Genomic DNA, 19,045 nt, shown 5'->3' with positions numbered 1-19,045 from the left:
TTTACAATAGCCAAGATACAGAAACAACCTATCCACAGATTTCTATCCACAGATGAATGGATAAAGAAAATGTTGTCCATCCTAGAGTGAAGTATTATTCAGCCTTGAAAAAAGGGGGAAACTCTGCCAAACACATCATGAATGAACCTGGAGAACATTATGCTAAATGAAATAAACTAGTAACAGGAGGATAAACACTGCATCATTCCACTTTATATCTACAGTAGACAAAATCATAGAGAATACAATGATTGCTAGGGACTAGGTGGGGAATGGGAATTGCAGATAAGTTCTACAAATATGCTATACAACACCGTGCCTGTAGTTAACATGATTGTATTGTGCATTTAAGAATTTGTTGAGGGTAGACCCCAAGTTAAATGCTCTTATCACATTTATAAAATCAATTAATAAATAAATGTATTGAGATTTGTGTCATGACCCATAAAGTGGTCTATCATGATAAATATTCTGTGTGCACTTGAACAGTGTATATTCTGCTGCTGTTGGGTGATAAGTTTTGTAAATACTAATTAGGTTAAGTTGGTTGATATGGCTCTTTAAGTCTACAATATATTTGCCGATTTTGTCTACTGTATCAGTTACTGAGAGGTACTGAAATCTGACAATACTATGAACTTACCCTTTCAGTTTTATCAGCTTTCACTTAAGTATTTTGAAACTCTTTCAATTAGGTAACTAAATATTTAGCATTATTATGCCAATTGATTCTATTATTACTGTCTTTATCCCTTGTTTATAGTCTTTGTTCAAAAAATGCCATAATGGTGGCTCAGAGGTTAAAGCGTCTGCCTCCAATGCAGGAGATCCGGGTTCGATCCCTGGGTCAGGAAGATCCCCTGGAGAAGGAAATGGTAACCCACTCCAGTATTCTTGCCTGGAGAATCCCATGGACAGAGGTGCCTGGTAGGCTACAGTCCACGGGGTCGCAAAGAGTCGGACACGACTGAGCGACTTCACTTTCACGACTTCACTATAGTCTTTGTTCTGAATACTACTGCCCTTCTAGTTTGTTTTGTTTTTTTTTTTAACTAATAGTAACATGGTATAACTTCTTTCATTTTTTAAAACTTTTAACCTATTTGTGTCTTCATTTTTAAGTACAGTTCTTATAGGCATCATGTAATTGAGTCTTTTTTTAATCCAGTCTGACAAGCTTTCCCTTTTAACTGGGATTGTGAGGCAATATGATTATTGATGTTTTTAGGTCTATCATCTCATTATTTGTTTTCTATTTATTTGGTTTCTATTTGCTATTTTTGTGTATTCTTTCTTTTTCCCTCTTTTCTGCCTTCTTTTGTATTTTTGTCAGTTTGGCTAGTGGGAAGAGATACTATTCCTGGCCAAGCACCATCTCCTTTAGTCCTTTCAGAGAGTTCCTCGAGTCGGGTAATCTCTGTGCGTGCGCTGAGGAGCGCTCTGATGGGGACTGCAGGGAGCCTACCAGCAGGCTTCTGCGCCTCACCTCTATACAGTCCTACCCTCTCTGCTATTCTGCTCTAGGAACTCTAGCTGTTCGGGTTTCCCCACTCTAACCTCTGTCTCCTCAACTCAGAAACTCTCAACTTGTGCTCCAGTTGCCCTCCCTGGGCCACAGCTCGGAAATGCTCCGAGGCAGTTAAACTCGGGCAATTGCAGGGCTCACCTTGTTTCCATGTCTCAGGGATTATTGTCCTTCACCCAATGCTCAGTGTCTTGAAAACGGCAACTTCATGTATTTTGTCTTTTTTTTTTTTTTTTAATGTTTCAGGAAAAAAAGTAAAGGTCCATGTTACTCCCAATCTTAGAGGTGAAACTCACTATCCAATTTCTAAAAATTACCCTAAAATACCAATAATCAAGACTTCAGTATTGGTGATGGGACAGATACATAAACCAATGGGACATAATAGAGAGTTCTGAAATAGAACCAAAGAAATAGGCAAACTGATTTTTGTTAAAGGCGCAAAGACAATAAAGATTAAAGTCTTTATAGTGTTGGAACCACTGGACATTCACATGCATTAAAAATGAACCTCAACCTAAATATCACAACTTGCACAAAAATTAACCCCAAATGGGTCATGAATCTAAATATAAAGCTACAGAACTTTTAGAAGGAAACAGGAGAAAATCTTCATGACTAAGGATTAGGTAAAGGAATTCTGAGAAATGACACCTAAATCATGATTCATAAAAGAAGAAAAACTGGTAAATTATACTTCATCACAACCTAAAAATACAAAAAACAAAAAACCCACTACTGTTAAGAGAATTAAAAGACAAGCTACAAATAAAGGAAAAAAATTAATCACATATCTGACAAAGAACTTGTATTCTAAAAACATAATGAAAGCCTCAGACTCAACAGTAAGAAAACAAACCAATTTAATTTTTAGTCAACACACCTGGACACGTACTTCACCAAAGAGGGCGTATGGATGATGGCTAGAGGCTGGATGTTTGTGTGCCCCCAAAATTCTTCTTTTCAAATTCTAATGTCCAATGTGATGATACTAGAAATATTTCTGGGGCTTTTGGCAGGTGGTTAGGTGATGAAGGCTGAGCCCTCATGAACAGGATCAGTGCTTTAATAAAAGAGGCCCCAGAGAGCTTGCTCATCCCCTTCTAACATGTGAGGACACAGCAAGTAGTCGGCAGCCTGCAACCAGGAAGAGGGCTTGCACACCTGGCACCTTGATCTTGGCCTTCCAGCCTCAGAACTGTGAGAAATAAATTTTGGTTGTTTACAAGCCACACAGATTGTAATATTTTATTTTACCAACCTGAACAGACTAAGAGAGCACATGAAAAGATGGCAAACATTAACAGTCATTAGAGAGCTACAACTTAAAATGATGATCAGATACTATTGCAGATAGCATGGTAGAAATAAATGTATTAGCAACAGTAAGTGCTGTTAAGTATGCAGAGCAACCAGGAGCTCTTATAGGAATGCAAAATGGTATAGCCACACTGGAAAGTACTTTAGCAGCTTCTTATAAAATAAAACATAAACTTACCATGTGATCCAGCAATTCCAGTGCTCGGTATTTACTCAAGAAATGGAAACATATTCCACACAAAATACTGTACACAAATGTTTAGCTGTTCTACTTATAAAAATGGAAATAAAAAATGGAAAACAACCTACATACCCTTTGACAAATAAATGGTTAAAAATAAAATGCAGTACATTCTATGCAATGGAATACTATGTGCAATAAAAAGAAATAAACTTTGATATACACAACTTGGATCATTCTTAAAGGCATTGAGATGAGTGGGGAAAAAAAGAATCAAAAGGTTACATGTTGTATAATTTTTTAATATATTCTCAAAAGGAAAAAACTAGAATGTCAGTGAATAGACCAATGGCTGGCAGGGGTTAGAGGTGGGAGGAGTATGTAACTACAAAAGGATAGCATGAGGGAATTCTGGAGGTGATGGACCTGTATCCTCGTTGTGGTATAGATTACATATATCTATACATGCATGAAAACTCATGAGCTATATATCTAAGAAACATTTGATTTTACTGTTTGTTAATTTTAAAAGTTAAACTGCTGTTATTCAGACACTTTGCGACCCCATGGACTGCAGCATGCCAGGTTTCCCTGTCCTTCACTATCTCCTGGAGATTGCTCAAACTCATGTCCCTTGAGTTGGTGATGCCATCCAGTTATCTCATCCTTTGTCATCCCCTTCTCCTCCTGTCCTCAATCTTTCATCAGGATCTTTTCCAGTGAGTTGTCTCTGCATCAGGTGGCCAAAGTATTGGAGCTTCAGCTTCAGCATCAGTCCGTCCAATGAATATTCAGGGTTGATTCCCATTAGAGGGTTTGATCTCCTTGCTGTCTAAAGAGACTCTCAAGAGTCTTCTCCAACACCACAGTTAAAAAGCATCAATTCTCCAGTGCTCAGCCTTCTTTATGGTCCAACTCTCACATCCTTACAGGACTACTGGAAAAACTATAGCTTTGACTCTATGGACCTTTGTTAGCAAAGTGATATTTCTGCTTTTCTGATACACTGTCTGGGTTTGTCATAACTTTTTTCCTAAGGAGCAAGTATCTTTTAATTTCATGGCTGCAGTCAATATCCACAGTGATTTTGGAGCCCAAGAAAATAAAGTCTGTCACTGTTTCCATTTTCCCCCCATCTATTTGCCATGAAGTGATGGGACTAGATGCTATGATCTTAGTTTTTTGAACATTAAGTTTTAAGCCAGCTTTTTCACTCTCCTCTTTCGCCTTCATCTTTATTTAGTTCCTCTTCACTTTCTGCCATAAGGGTGGTATCATCTGCATATCTGGTTATTGATATAGTTTCTTTAAAAAAAAACTTTACAGTAAAGCTAACACTAAATGATGACATAACTAATTGGCCAAACAGATATTCTGAGAAAGGCATTCCAGGTAGAGTGAAGAAAGAAAACTAGTCTCTGATGCTGGAAGGTACCTGATATTGAAGGAACAGTGAAGAGGTCAATGTGGCTAAAGTGGAATGAGTAGAGGAGGAGAGCAGAGGAGAGATGATCAGAGAAGTAATAGGGGACCAGATCATAAAAGGGGACCAGATCATTATGCCATTATAAGGACTTTGGCTTTGAGTGAATCAGGGAGCCAATGCAGGGTTTTGAGCAAACAGAATAATACAAATTGATTCAATGTTTTTAAAGACTGATTCTGTGTTGAAAATAGACTGGTAGCATGAGGAAGGGGTAGAAAAGGGAAGACGTCTTAGAAATGAAGGTGGCTCAGTCCAGAGTAGTTGTGACACACGTGATGAGAAACAGCTGGAGTCTAGACATATTTTGAAACTGAACCCAAGAAAATTTTCCCATGGATTGGATTGAGAGAAATAAAGCAATCACATGTAACTCCAAGTTTTCTGGTTTGAACAACTAAAAGAATGAAAGTGGCATTAATCAAAAACAGGACAACTTTAAGTGGAACAGATGTGGTGAAAGAATTGCGGCTAAATTTTGAATATACTGAATTTGAGATTTTATTAGACAGCCAAGTAGAAATTCATATTTGGCTAGAAAGACCACGATGCATCCAGTGGCCCTGGCCACCTTGCCTGCGCTGTGTGGGCCTCTGGGTAGAGAGCAATCATGGAGATTTCAGCAGCACAGTGAGGATCTGAGTATGAGAAGCGCACTCAGACCAAGACGTGTGGTCACCTGTGAAGTGTGTGTCCAGTTTTTCACTCTGGTGTTGATCCAGGTGTAAAGTTCATTTGACTTATTTCTCAACATTTTCTCTGTCTCGGGATGTAAGATTTTAAACGGTGAAGAATGAGTCTCTGAGAACAAATTCTTAAATGAACACATCTTTCCTTGAAGTACTCAATTGAGATTATTCTTTCCTTACTGTTTATCTTTGCTGTAATTGGTAGAGTGAGGCTGGATACAATGGCACAGTACATAATGCATTGTCTTGAGAACACAAGGTGGACAGCTACATAGCCTATTAATAATCAGAAGATTTTATGTTAAAACATGTCTTGGGATTTTTCTCATGCTCCTATCATAATAAGGTAATTTTTTCTAAGGAAAGGTACTGATATGAGGCCATCACCTTCTACTGCAATTTAGTATTCTTCAAAGTATGAAATTCATTAATATCTCAAGGGATAATTGTTGATCATTGATAATGTCATAAATAACAAAATCTAAATGATTTAATAGAATTTCATTTAATAAGTATATTTAAAGTTCATCTCTCTCAAAAAAAACAGCATTTTAATTACATTCAAATTGTGTTCATCTTAAATATCAACAAACTCATTATTTACATACAGGGATAGATATTAGAAAACAGGTGGAAATTGAAACAAGTTCTATTTTTTAGAAGTTCTTACTTCCAGATTAGAATACTGTGAACTGCTAAATATATACCTAAATAAATGTATACATTATCAGAAAACCACAACTTGCTCTAATAGGAAAAGAACTGTAATATACATATAGTGGAACATAATTCACACAGGTTCAATTTACAGGTATGTTTCAAAGTATAAAACAAACAAAATCCCAGTAACTACAAGTACAAGCAAAAGTTACGGCCGGCATTTTAAACTAATGCCCCAACATACAATGCTTTCCCAGAGAAAGTAGAGAAGAGTGCCCAAGATTTTATGTTGATGAATGACTTTTCACTTCTTTATTTTTAAATAAAGAAGCAGAGCATTTACTCTTTTTGTGTTTAAATTAGTTTCATGTTGGTTTTTGTTACATAGCAATGACCCTAATGCATCATGAGAAGTGCTATCAAACCTGTTTCACTTAAAACTCAGTAACCAAGACATTTCTTTCATTTCTCCATGAACTTCCATTTCCCTTCAGAAAGCCTCTTAGGAAATTTTATAGACAACTGTGGTAAAGAGATCAAACCAAATAATTCTGAGATGGCAAAGAAATGCCAAGAGTTGGCACTAACATGGGTTTACAAACAGTTACTCTTCGTTTATTAAACCACAAATGCAAAAAAAAAAAAAAAAAAAAAAAAGAGTGAGAGAGAAATCTTACCTGGAAACATAAGTAGGATAAAAGTACTAGAAAACATTGTGTGTTGTTTGGGAGCTTCAGTTTGGAAAACATACAGAAACCAAGTTACCATTAACTGTTACAAGCATTTTTTTTTTTTTCCCAACTTGTATAACTTGCTTAAATTTTTAACTTGTCTAAATAAAGTTTCTCTAGCCAAAACAAAGAGTTCATAATCACTGTTTTTGTATCAGAGATAAGTGAAGATTGTCATGTAGGAGAAAGGATGGTTTGGACACATCAGGTTAATAGAGGTAGCACCTCTATTAAGCGCTTAATCTGATCTGATTCAAGTCAGGAAGGAATTCTGCCTTTTTTCAGTTTTTACTGTGTTTCATATAGTTGCAGAAAAAGAAGATTCTTTCTTCTTCTTTTTTTTTCCTTAATGTACTTCAGGTTAAAAATGGCAGAATGAATAGTCCTTAATTAGCACACACTTTTTTAAAGGGATATTTTTTGATTTTGGTCATTTGCCTTTCTTTGCTTGTTTTTAATCATAAATCTTTAGAGTTGACTCTTCTATAATGGTGCTCAGGTGGACAGATAAAATCAGACCTTTCTTAAAAGTAAACAATTTATCTTGCATTAAAACAAATCACCAATTAGAGATCTAAGTCAGTGTTTCAAACAAATGTTTAACTTCAAAGTAAATATGTTAACTGCTGCTGTGTTAAATAAAGAAACAACTATTTCATTCAATTATAAACATATTAACAAACATATAATCATTCCCTATGATCACTATAAAAATTAAATTATCCTTTTCTCTTTTATATGAAGATGGTGGTCCTCAAGCAACACTTTCAACCAGAAAAGCTCATTCATAACACAACCCCATCTCAGTTTTTGGACATCAGTGCATTCAATGGTTATAAGGAGGCATGATGTTCTTCTGAAGCTAAGAGTTCTGTAAGGGTTAAAAACAAAAAAAGAAGAAAAAAAAAGAAAATATAAATAATCTGAAAGATTTCCTTAATGATAACAAATAATGCCTGTACTCAAAGTTAAGTATGGTATAACCTGAATATTAATCAGTTGTGGTTTTTTCTCCCAATGGAAGGCGTTCCCATAACTGGAGCAACTGTTCACCAACTTGAGGTTCTAGTTCCTAGATAAACCAAAAGTCACAATAAACATAAAAACAACTAGATTGAAACCTATACTGATAAAAATGTAAGAAAATCAAATTTCATATTTCTACTAAAATCATGTGTTATGCCTTCACTGCTCTAATGCTTTTCATGAAGATTTAGAGTTGACTTCCTGACATCCAAGATTGCAGTTAACCTGCAAATATTACAACTACCCATGACAAAACGGTGAAAAATTTCTGGGGAGTTCTTCTGGAATTTTTTCTCCCAGGAAATAGTGAATTTTGTTTTCATGAAGATTTAGCAAAAGTACTCAGCTTTTGTACTTCCAAAGGTTTATATTAATACTTAGCATATTAGATGTTTGCGTTTTTTCCCTCAAGAAACCATCTTAGATACTATATAATATTCTTAAGGAATGAAATTTATTTCAAAATTACTATCAAATAAAAATTAAAATATTCTTACATATTGAAAAGAATGTCATTTATTGTCCTCTTGTGACATTATGTGCACTTAAAAAGAACCTTAACAGTTTTCAAGTGGTTATTTGAACAGTCACACTTGTTCAGATGAAGTATTAGATGTAGCCTTAGCAAGACTAGATAACTCTCTAAATAGATTCTCTGAATCTATTTTCTCCTACAAAAAAACTTGGTCAATAACTTATTTTAGGCTTAAGAACTGAACTACCTCATGTAAAGAAGCTAGCACAGTCATCAATATATATGTTAATTCCCATCACCTTAACTAGTTTAAAATGCCTATCAGGGTATCATGAAGGCAAAGTATAACAGAAATAAAACAAGTCACAAAAATATAAAATTGCTATTTATACCATTAGTTAAATCCATAAAGAACTTAGATACTGTTCTTATCCTTAGACTTTAGTGAAATTACTTCAGAATTACACTAGGTTTTGATCATATTAAGTTAGTTAGACAATAGGAACCTCCAAGAACTGACGTGAAAGATTATATATACAATGACAGAGCTAAGTCAGGTTTACAAAATGCTAAAAAAAAAAGAGCTCTGTCAGGCACTTTGCAAGTAGGTTTTTAATTAACTCTTCTACAAATTTGAACCATTATCTTCCCATGTGCACATGGAATATACAATTTGTATTCTTGTATTTGTTCCTCAAACAAATCACTGAATAACAGCCAAACAAAACAGTGGAAGAAAAGTATTAAATGCCATCGTATACCTGCCCATCTCTGCTTATCTGGACTTTCTTGTTGTCATTCCAAGGATTGAGTAAATGGTGTGCAAACTGAAAGGGAAGACTTTCTTTCCGTATCCACTCCACCTTAAACACTCCTCCTAGTCCAGCTGAGCCCCAATCCTGACTCTTCTCCCTTCCTATCTCAGAAGACATTCTAGAAAATCCCTGTGAATAAAATGAGGGAAAAGGGGTGGATGATATTAAGACCTCTGAATTCAATTTATCTGAGAAAGCCCTGAGGTTTTGTACTTTTGTTAAGGTAACAATGTAATATAAAAATAATAGATACCTAACAAAATTCCAGAAAGCTACTCATTAAGCATTTCTTATAAAAAGATGAATTAGAAAATTTTAGAGGAAAGACCAATTTCAGCTTTCTAATGTAATTTTAAATACAAACACATATTTTCTAAATAATGTATCATAGTTCTAAACCCACATTTATTCCATTACCTTATGAATACAATGTAACTTCTAGGTTTTTAGTTCAAAAAATGATAATTATATCTAATAATAAATCCATTATTTTATAAATTCAGATATACATCAAGTCAAGCTGAGTTAAGAAACACACTTAATTTCTGATGGTCAGACTAATCTCTTTGGCACTATTTAAATAAACATTTTATCAAAAAGTCACACTTCTCATTACTTTTAATCCACCATCTTAAGTTGTCCTCAGAAGGAAAAGTTGTTTATCTGGAAAGACTCTAGCAAAACAAGGCAAAAATAAGGATCCCTATATATCATTCCTTTGAAGAGGTGCAATATATTCCTCATCCTTAGTCAAGCACAGTGTATTCTTATGTTCCAATGCAATAAAAATCCAGCTTGTTTTTAACCTCTATGATTTAACTGATCTAACCTACAGCCAGAATAATGCCCTTTTACTGTTTCAGGATGGCTCACCTGGAAATGTCCAGATCCTTGAACAGAAAATACCAAGTACACCATGCTGCTTTCCCAAAAGGCTCGATTTAGCTTCCGCTCATTACTAGGAGTTGTAGACCAGATACCCTTCTGTTGAGAAATTTCAAGGTTTCTCAGATTGCTACTCTTCATTATGAAGTATCGAATAGGCATGTTTGGTTTTGGTGAAGGAGATTTTGAGCCCTAAAAAAGAATGGATAATTCTTGAAATGAAACTTGACCTTTAAAAATCAATAGGCTCGATAGGGATTGCATTGAATCTATAGATTGCTTTGGGTAGTATACTCATTTTCACTATATTGATTCTTCCGATCCACGAACATGGTATATTTCTCCATCTATTAGTGCCCTCTTTGATTACTTTCATCAGTGTTTTAGAGTTTTCTATATATAAGTCTTTAGTTTCTTTAGGTAGATATATTCCTAAGTATTTTATTCTTTTCGTTGCAATGGTGAATGGAATTGTTTCCTTAATTTCTTTCTATTTTCTCATTATTAGTGTATAGGAATGCAAGGGATTTCTGTGTGTTAATTTTATGTCCTGCAACTTTACTATATTCATTGATCAGCTCTAGTAATTTTATGGTGGCGTCTTTAGGGTTTTCTATGTAGAGGATCATGTCATCTGCAAACAGTGAGAGTTTTACTTATTTTTCAATCTGGATTCCTTTTATTTCTTTTTCTGCTCTGATTGCTGTGGCCAAAACTTCCAAAACTATGTTGAATAGTAGTGGTGAGAGTGGGCACCCTTGTCTTGTTCCTGACTTTAGGGGACATGCTTTCAATTTTTCACCATTGAGGATAATGTTTGCTGTGGGTCTGTCATATATAGCTTTTATTATGTTGAGGTATGTTCCTTCTATTCCTGCTTTCTGGAGAGTTTTTATCATAAATGGATGTTGAATTTTGTCAAAGGCTTTCTCTGCATCTATTGAGATAATCCTATGGCTTTTATTTTTCAATTTGTTAATGTGGTGTATTACATTGATTGATTTGTGGATATTGAAAAATCCTTGCATCCCTGGGATAAAGCCCACTTGGTCATGGTGTATGCTCTTTTTAATGTGTTGTTGGATTCTGATTGCTAGAATTTTACTAAGGATTTTTGCATCTATGTTCATCAGTGATATTGGCCTGTAGTTTTCTTTTTTTGTGGCATCTTTGTCAGGTTTTGGTATTAGGGTGATGGTGGCCTCATAGAATGAGTTTGGAAGTTTACCATCCTCTGCAATTTTCTGGAAGAGTTTGAGTAGGATAGGTGTCAGCTCTTCTCTAAATTTTTGGTAGAATTCAGCTGTGAAGCTGTCTGGACCTGGGTTTTTATTTGCTGGAAGATTTCTGATTGTTTCAATTTCCGTGCTTGTGATGGGTCTGTTAAGATTTTCTATTTCTTCCTGGTTCAGTTTTGGAAAGTTGTACTTTTCTAGGAATTTGTCAATTTCTTCCACACTGTACATTTTATTGGCATATAATTGCTGATAGTAGTCTCTTATGATCCTTTGTATTTCTGTGTTGTCTGTTGTGATCTCTCCATTTTCATTTCTAATTTTATTGATTTGATTTTTCTCCCTTTGTTTCTTGACGAGTCTGGCTAATGGTTTGTCAATTTTATTTATCCTTTCAAAGAGCCAGCTTTTGGCTTTGTTGATTTTTGCTATGGTCTCCTTTGTTTCTTTTGCATGTTCATGGATCGGAAGAATCAATATAGTGAAAATGAGTATACTACCCAAAGCAATCTATAGATTCAATGCAATCCCTATCAAGCCACCAACGATATTTTTCACAGAGCTAGAACAAATAATTTCACAATTTGTATGGAAATACAAAAAACCTTGAATAGCCAAAGCAATCTTGAGAAAGAATGGAACTGGAGGAATCAACCTGCCTGACTTCAGGCTCTACTACAAAGCCACAGTCATCAAGACAGTATGGTACTGGCACAAAGACAGAAACATAGATCAATGGAACAAAATAGAAAGCCCAGAGATTAAACCCATGCACCTAGGGACACCTTATCTTTGACAAAGGAGTCAAGAATATACAGTGGAGAAAAGACAATCTCTTTAACAAGTGGTGCTGGGAAAACTGGTCAACCACTGGTAAAAGAATGAAACTAGAACACTTTCTAACACCATACACAAAAATAAACTCAAAATGGATTAAAGATCTAAACATAAGACCAGAAACTATAAAACTCTTAGAGGAGAACATAGGCAAAACACTCTCCAACATACATCACAGCTGGATCCTCTATGACCCACCTCCCAGAATAGTGGAAATAAAAGCAAAATAAATAAATGGGACCTAATTAAACTTAAAAGCTTCTGCACAACAAAAGAAACTATAAGCAAGGTAAAAAGACAGCCTTCAGGATGGGATAAAATAATAGCAAATGAAGCAACTGACAAACAACTAATCTCAAAAATATATAAGCAACTCCTGCAGCTCAATTCCAGAAAAATAAATGACCCAATCAAAAAATGGGCCAAAGAACTAAATAGACATTTCTCCAAAGAAGACATACAGATGGCTAACAAACACATGAAAAGATGCTGAACATCACTCATTATCAGAGAAATGCAAATCAAAACCACAATGAGGTACCATTTCACGCCAGTCAGAATGGCTGCTATCCAAAAGTCTACAATCAATAAATGCTGGAGAGGGTGTGGAGAAAAGGGAACCCTCTTCCACTGTTGGTGGGAATGCAAACTAGTACAGCCACTATGGAGAACAGTGTGGAGATTCCTTAAAAAACTGGAAATAGAACAGCCATATGACTCAGCAATCCCACTGCTGGGATACACACCGAGGAAACCAGGATAGAAAGAGACACGTGTACCCCAATGTTCATCGCAGCACTGTTTATAATAGCCAGGACATGGAAGCAAGCTAGATGTCCATCAGTAGATGCATGGATAAGAAAGCTGTGGTACATATACAAAATGAAGTATTACTCAGCCATTAAAAAGAATACATTTGAATCAGTTCTAACAAGGTGGATGAAACTGGAGCCTATTATACACAGCAAAGTAAGCCAGAAAAAACAACACCAATACAGTATACTAACACATATATATGGAATTTAGAAAGATGGTAACGACAACCCTGTATGCGAGACAGCAAAAGAGACAGAGATGTATAGAACAGTCTTTTGGACTCTGTGGGAGAGGGAGGGGGGATGATTTGGGAGAATGGTATTAAAACATGTATAATATCATATAAGAAACGAATCGCCAGTCCAGGTTCGATGCAGGATACAGGAAGCTTGGGGATGGTGCACTGGGATGACCCAGAGGGATGGTATGAGGAGGGAGGTAGGAGGGGGGTTCAGGATGGGGAACACGTGTACACCTGTGGCAGATTCATGTTGATGTATGGCAAAACCAATACAATATTGTAAAGTTAAAAAAAATGAAATAAATAAATAAATAAAAGTAAAAGTAAAAATAAATAAATAAATAAAAATCAATAGGTTCAATTAAATAACATCTTATAAATATATAAACCAAAATATTTTACCAAATATGCAACAAATATAAGTAGCTCTATCATGGCTGAAAACTTACACAAGGCTCAATCAAAGTGAGGTCAAAGAACCAAAACCAAGTACTGATTTTCAGAGCATTCAGAATAATCAACTCTGATTTATACTCCAAATGTACTTTCAGAAAATATCTTAATAAACTTGCAAAGACTGAAAACAAAACAAAAACTGCTCCAGCTTACTGCCTGGATACAATTTCCAGGTGACAATGCAGGAAGGGAAACACAAACGGAATCCAGTGGTCTCACTGAACTTACAGTTTAGAGGCCACATTAACTAGGCTTTGCATGGCAGTGTACCAGATAGATGGAGAAGGCAATGGCAACCCACTCCAGTACTCTTGCCTGGAAAATCCCATGGATGAAAGAGCCTGGTAGGCTGCAGTCCATGGGGTCGCTAAGAGTCAGACATGACTGGTCGACTTCACTTTCACTTTTCACTTTCATGCATTGGAGGAGGAAATGGCAACCCACTCCAGTGTTCTTGCCTGGAGAATTCCAGGGATGGTGGGGCCTGGTGGGCTGCCGTCTATGGGGTCGCACAGAGTCGGACACGACTGAAGCGACTTAGCAGCAGCAGCAGCAGCACCAGATAGAAGGGAGCTGCATGGGAAGAGAACAGGGGACTACAGAAGGGGTCCTCACAAGGTTCTGGCTAAGTAAAGACCTGAACATAGTCAGAAACAATGACCTGAAGCAAGGAAAAATTCAAAGAAAAAGAGTTCTTAGAGCTCACACATGGTTGGGAATATTTCATCTTTTTCCCAGACAGAATGGAAAGAACATGTAATACCTAGCACATCAGCCCATGGAAATCATACCTTAGTACTGGAAATAAATTAGGACCAGAATAAAAACTGCCCTGTGCCCAGACCCACCCTAACACAGCTTAAAAGTAAGTCCTGGAAGGATTACACTGATTGTAACTAACTTAACTGTGTATCAGAACAATGTCTAACACTATTTAAATGAATAAAACAAAAATCTCGCACCCAAACAAAATTTTAAGGGATGCAAACAAACAGGACTATGACCACAACCAGGAAAAAAATTAATCAACAGGAACAAATTGAGATATGACAGATGATGAAATTAGGAGACAAGAATTTAAAGAAGCTATTCTCAATACATGACACTATGTTTAAGAAGGTAGAAGAAACATAAATATGATGAGAGGAGAAATAGAAGGTATTTTTTTTTAGATACTCAAAGGAAGGTCTGGAGATGAAAATAAAGTATTTGGAGCAAAAGTACACTAGAAAGAATGCATATCAGATTAGAGACTACAAACAAAAAATTAATGAACTTAAAGATGCAGCAATGGAAACAATCTCAAATGAAGAGACAAAAATAACTGAAAAAAATGAAGAGAGTTAACTGAAAAAAATGAAGAGAGTATCAGTGACCTGTGGAACAATATCCAATAGTATTACATTTGTATATCTAGAACTCTAGAAAAGAAGTGGGGAAGAGGTGAGATATAAAAAAATACATGGTATTAAATTTCCCAAAATCAATGGCAACTATACATACACAGATTAAGGAAGAAATATAAAGAGGACCAGGCCAAGTCATATAAAAATCAAATTGCCAAAAACCAGTGATAAAAAGAAAATCTTAAAAGCAGCTAGGCAAAAAAAGACAAATGATATATGGAGAAAGAAAGATAAGAATGATAGTAGACGTCCCATCAGAAACTATATAAACTACTAATGTGAAAGTGAAAGTCACTCAGTCCTGTCCAACTCTTTGCAACCCCATGCTGGAGTGGGTAGCCTTTCCCTTCTCCAGGGGATCTTCCCAATCCAGGGATTGAACCCAGGTCTCCCGCATCGCAGGTGGATTCTTTACCAGCTGAGCCACAAGGGAATCCCAAGAATACTAGAGTGGGTAGCCAATCCCTTCTCCAGTGGATCTTCCCGATCCAGAAATCAAAGCAGGGTCTCCTGCATTGCAGGCGGATTCTTTACCAACTGAGCTATCAGGGAAGCCCATATGATAGTATTATAGTAATGAAAGAAAATCATCTGTCAACCTGGAATTATACACACAGTAAAAATATCTTTCAAAAACAAAAGTGAAAAAAAATTTTTACACAAAAGCTAAAATAATTCATTTCCCACAGATCTGTACCTAAAGAAATGTTAAAAGAAGGTTTTCAGGCAGAAGTATATGATCCAAGATAGAAATTCATGTCAACACAAAAGAATAAAAAGCACAGGAAATGTTAGACATTGAGTAAATATAAAAGACATTTTCTTGACTTTTGATAAAAAGGTAATTGACTGTGTAAAATAAAAACTAATATATTCTGACATTTGTACCATGTAGAAATAAAATGTAAGAAACCAATATCAACAAAAGACTGAAGGGTAATATAAGCATACTGTTGCAAGGTTCTCAAACTATAACTGAAAGGGCATAATACTGATTCAAGATACATTAGGTGTCAGGGAACATTTAACAGGAGGATTCCTGCATGCCGTTTTCTATTTCTCAAGGATTCTCTGTTCCGCATCAGTTCCTATTCCAAGAATGAGTAAAGCTGCATGCAGTTCTCAAGACTCAGGTCATGAGATGAGACAGGCAATGACTCTTTTCAGCGTCAGAGACCTTGTATGTATTAGACTATCCATATTGTGGCTATTGATAAAATTTCATCCTGTGTAATAGCTGAGTAATCATCTTACTAAAGATATACAAGCCTGCCTTTCTGCTAATAAAGCACCTTTGCTCCATCAGAGCTTGGGTCCCCGTGTCTTTCTTTCTTTCTTTCTCTCTCTCTCTCTCCCCTCGGCTAATTCTCTGGAGCGCAGAAACCTGTCTTGCTCACTCTCCTTCCCGGGCTTCTAAGACTCTCTCGAGAAGGCGCCCTGTGCCTTCACCTCCCCCTCAAGAGGGCACCCAGTGCCTTCGTGAGAGACGCAAGTCCTGTGTCAAGGACTTTATTGGTTCTCTGCGTAAGCCAGGGAGTATCAGCCTCTTTCTCTCTTTCACTTTTCTTATTGTCCCCTCTGGACCACCAGGTCCTAGTCCATTAAAAGACCCCAACAATTAGGATAAGGTAAAAATGACTTAAGTGGTGAATTCCATCAAGCACTTAAGGAAGAAATAATATGTTGCCTATACATCTCTTTCAAAAAATTGAAGTTAAAGGACCACTTCCCCACTAACCATAAAATAACCACACAACCCTGATACCAAAATCATACAAAGATAACTAGAGAATAACATCCCTCATAAACAAAGATCCCTCATTTAATAAAATTTTTGATGGAACAAAATCAAATCCAGTAATATTTTAAAAGGGTAATACATCATGACCAAGAGAGGTATAGCATGCCAAGAGTTCCAACTATAAAATCTCTAGAAGAAAGCACAGCAGAAAATCTCCGGAATCTTTGATTAGGCAAGGGCTTCTTAGGACACAAAATATATGAACTGTAATAGAAAATACAGATGAAATAGAAAAAATAAATTAAAAGGAATTCCATTAAAATTAAAAGCATTTTTCTTTAAAAGATAACTGAATCACTTTGATGTATACCTGAAACTAACACAATATTATAAACCAACTATACTCTAATATAAAATAAAAATTAAATTAAAAATAAATAAGTAACAAGGACACATTGTATAGAAGAAGAAAATATAACCATTATTTTGTAACAATTTTAAAGAGAGTATGATCCATAAAAATACTGAATCATTATGTTGTACACCTAAAACTAATATGATATTGTAAATCAAGTATACCTCAATAAAAAATTAAAAACTAAAAAAAGTTAAAAACACTCTTAAATAAATAAAGTGATGGTTACATGAGGGCAAAAAAAGACACCATTAATAAAATGTAAATGCAAGCACAGACTATTGAAAAAAGTGTTTACAACACAGATAATTAAAACTTGTATAGAGAACTCTTACAACTAAATAAAAAAAGACAACCAATAAACAATCTAAAAAAGTTAAACAAAAACTTGAACAGACCACCAAAGATTCAGAAATGGAAAAAAGCATGTGAAATGATGGTCAATATAACACTTAATCATTGGGAAAATGCAAGTTAAAACTACAATGGAGCATCACTATACACCTAAATAGCTAAAATTAGGAGTCTAGTAATGTCAAGTACTGTTAAGAATATTGAGCAAATGGAATCCTCATAGATTATTGAAGGGGAGAGAGAAAAGTGCAGCTATTTTGGAAAACAGTTGAGTAGTTTCTTGTAAAGTTACACTTACCACACAACCCAACAAACATACTCATGGGTATATACCCAAGATCAGAAAACATATATCTGTATATAAAGATTTGTACCTGAATATTATTCATAATAGTCAAAAAGTAGAAACAATCCAAAAGTCCATGAATGGTGAATAGATAAACATATTGTGATACATCTGGAATCAAGATTGCCAGGAGAAATATCAATAACCTCAGATATACAGATGACAGCACACTTTTGGTACAAAGCGAAGAACTTAAGAGCCTCTTGATAAAAACGAAAGAGGAGAGTGAAAAGTTGGCTTAAAACTCAATATTCAGAAAACTAAGATCATGGCATCCGGTCTCATCACTTCATAGTAAATTGATGGGGAAACAATGGAAACAGTGACGGACTTTATTTTGGGGGGCTGCAAAATCACTGCAGATGGTGACTGCAGGCATGAAATTAAAAGATGTTTGTTCCTTGGAAAAAAATTTATGACCAACTTAAGACAGCATATTAAAAAGCAGACACATTGCTTTGCCAACAAAGGTCTGTCTAGTCAATACTGTGGTTTTTCCAGTTGTCATGTATGGATGTGAGAGTTGGACTATGAAGGAAGCTGAGCACTGAAGAATTGATGCTTTTGAACTGTGAAGTTGGAGAAGACTCTTGAGAGTCCCTTGGACTGCAAGGAGATCCAACCAGTCCTTTCTAAAGGAGATCAGTCCTGGGTGTTCATTGGAAGGACTGATGCTGAAACTGAAACTCCAATACTTTGGCCACCTGATGTGAAGAACTGACTCATTTGAAAAGGCCCTGATGCTGGGACAGATTGAGGGCAGAAGGAGAAGGGGACAACAGAGGATGAGATGGTTGGATAGCATGAACTCAGGGGACATGAGTTTGGGTAAACTCCGGGAGTTAGTGATGGACAGGGAGGCCTGGTATGCTGCAGTCCATGGGGTCACAAAGAGTCAGACATGACTGAGCGACTGAACTGAACTGAACAGGATATACCCACACAATAGAATACTTACTATCCAGCAATAACAAGTAATAAAATAATAATATAATAATTATAAAATAATAATAACATATAACTAATATAATTACATTAATTAATCTTCCACTTATATTATCTTCCACTTGCATAATTAATATATTATTATATCTTATTTTATATATAATATTTATATATAATATTACTTATTTATATGATATGTTTTATTTTTATATTATATATTACATATTACATAATATGTATTCCTATATATTTATATTCATATATAATATATATTATTTATATTATAATATATATCATATAATCAATATAATTATAATATATCATATGATATATTATACATAATATTAATATAATATGATAATATAAATATTAATGTTTATTATATGATAGTATAAAAGATTATCAATATAATTTAAATTAAATATAATTTAATATATATTATATATAATTTATATATGATTTT

At 35.2% G+C, this 19,045-nt stretch overlaps 1 protein-coding gene across 5 annotated transcripts in view; it reads right to left on the bottom strand.

The window, feature by feature from the left end:
• Positions 1 to 5,689: 5,689 nt before the first annotated feature.
• YTHDC2 (YTH N6-methyladenosine RNA binding protein C2) overlaps positions 5,690 to 19,045 on the bottom strand; it is a 119,761-nt gene continuing 106,405 nt past the window's right edge. For all 5 annotated transcript variants that reach the window (XM_055536515.1, XM_055536512.1, XM_055536516.1 and 2 more), the window contains 4 exons: positions 9,779 to 9,982; positions 8,852 to 9,034; positions 7,574 to 7,661; positions 5,690 to 7,460 (listed from right to left, as the gene is read on the bottom strand). In XM_055536515.1, the coding sequence (XP_055392490.1) occupies positions 7,581 to 7,661; positions 8,852 to 9,034; positions 9,779 to 9,982 (468 nt within the window). In that variant the 3' untranslated portion in view covers positions 5,690 to 7,460; positions 7,574 to 7,580. The remainder of the gene's footprint in view (positions 7,461 to 7,573; positions 7,662 to 8,851; positions 9,035 to 9,778; positions 9,983 to 19,045) is intronic.

The sequence above is a fragment of the Bubalus kerabau genome, chromosome 10 (genome assembly GCF_029407905.1).
Source record: "Bubalus kerabau isolate K-KA32 ecotype Philippines breed swamp buffalo chromosome 10, PCC_UOA_SB_1v2, whole genome shotgun sequence".
In the NCBI taxonomy this organism is placed as follows: Eukaryota; Metazoa; Chordata; class Mammalia; order Artiodactyla; family Bovidae; genus Bubalus; species Bubalus kerabau.
This window is presented reverse-complemented; position numbering and strand designations above follow the sequence as displayed.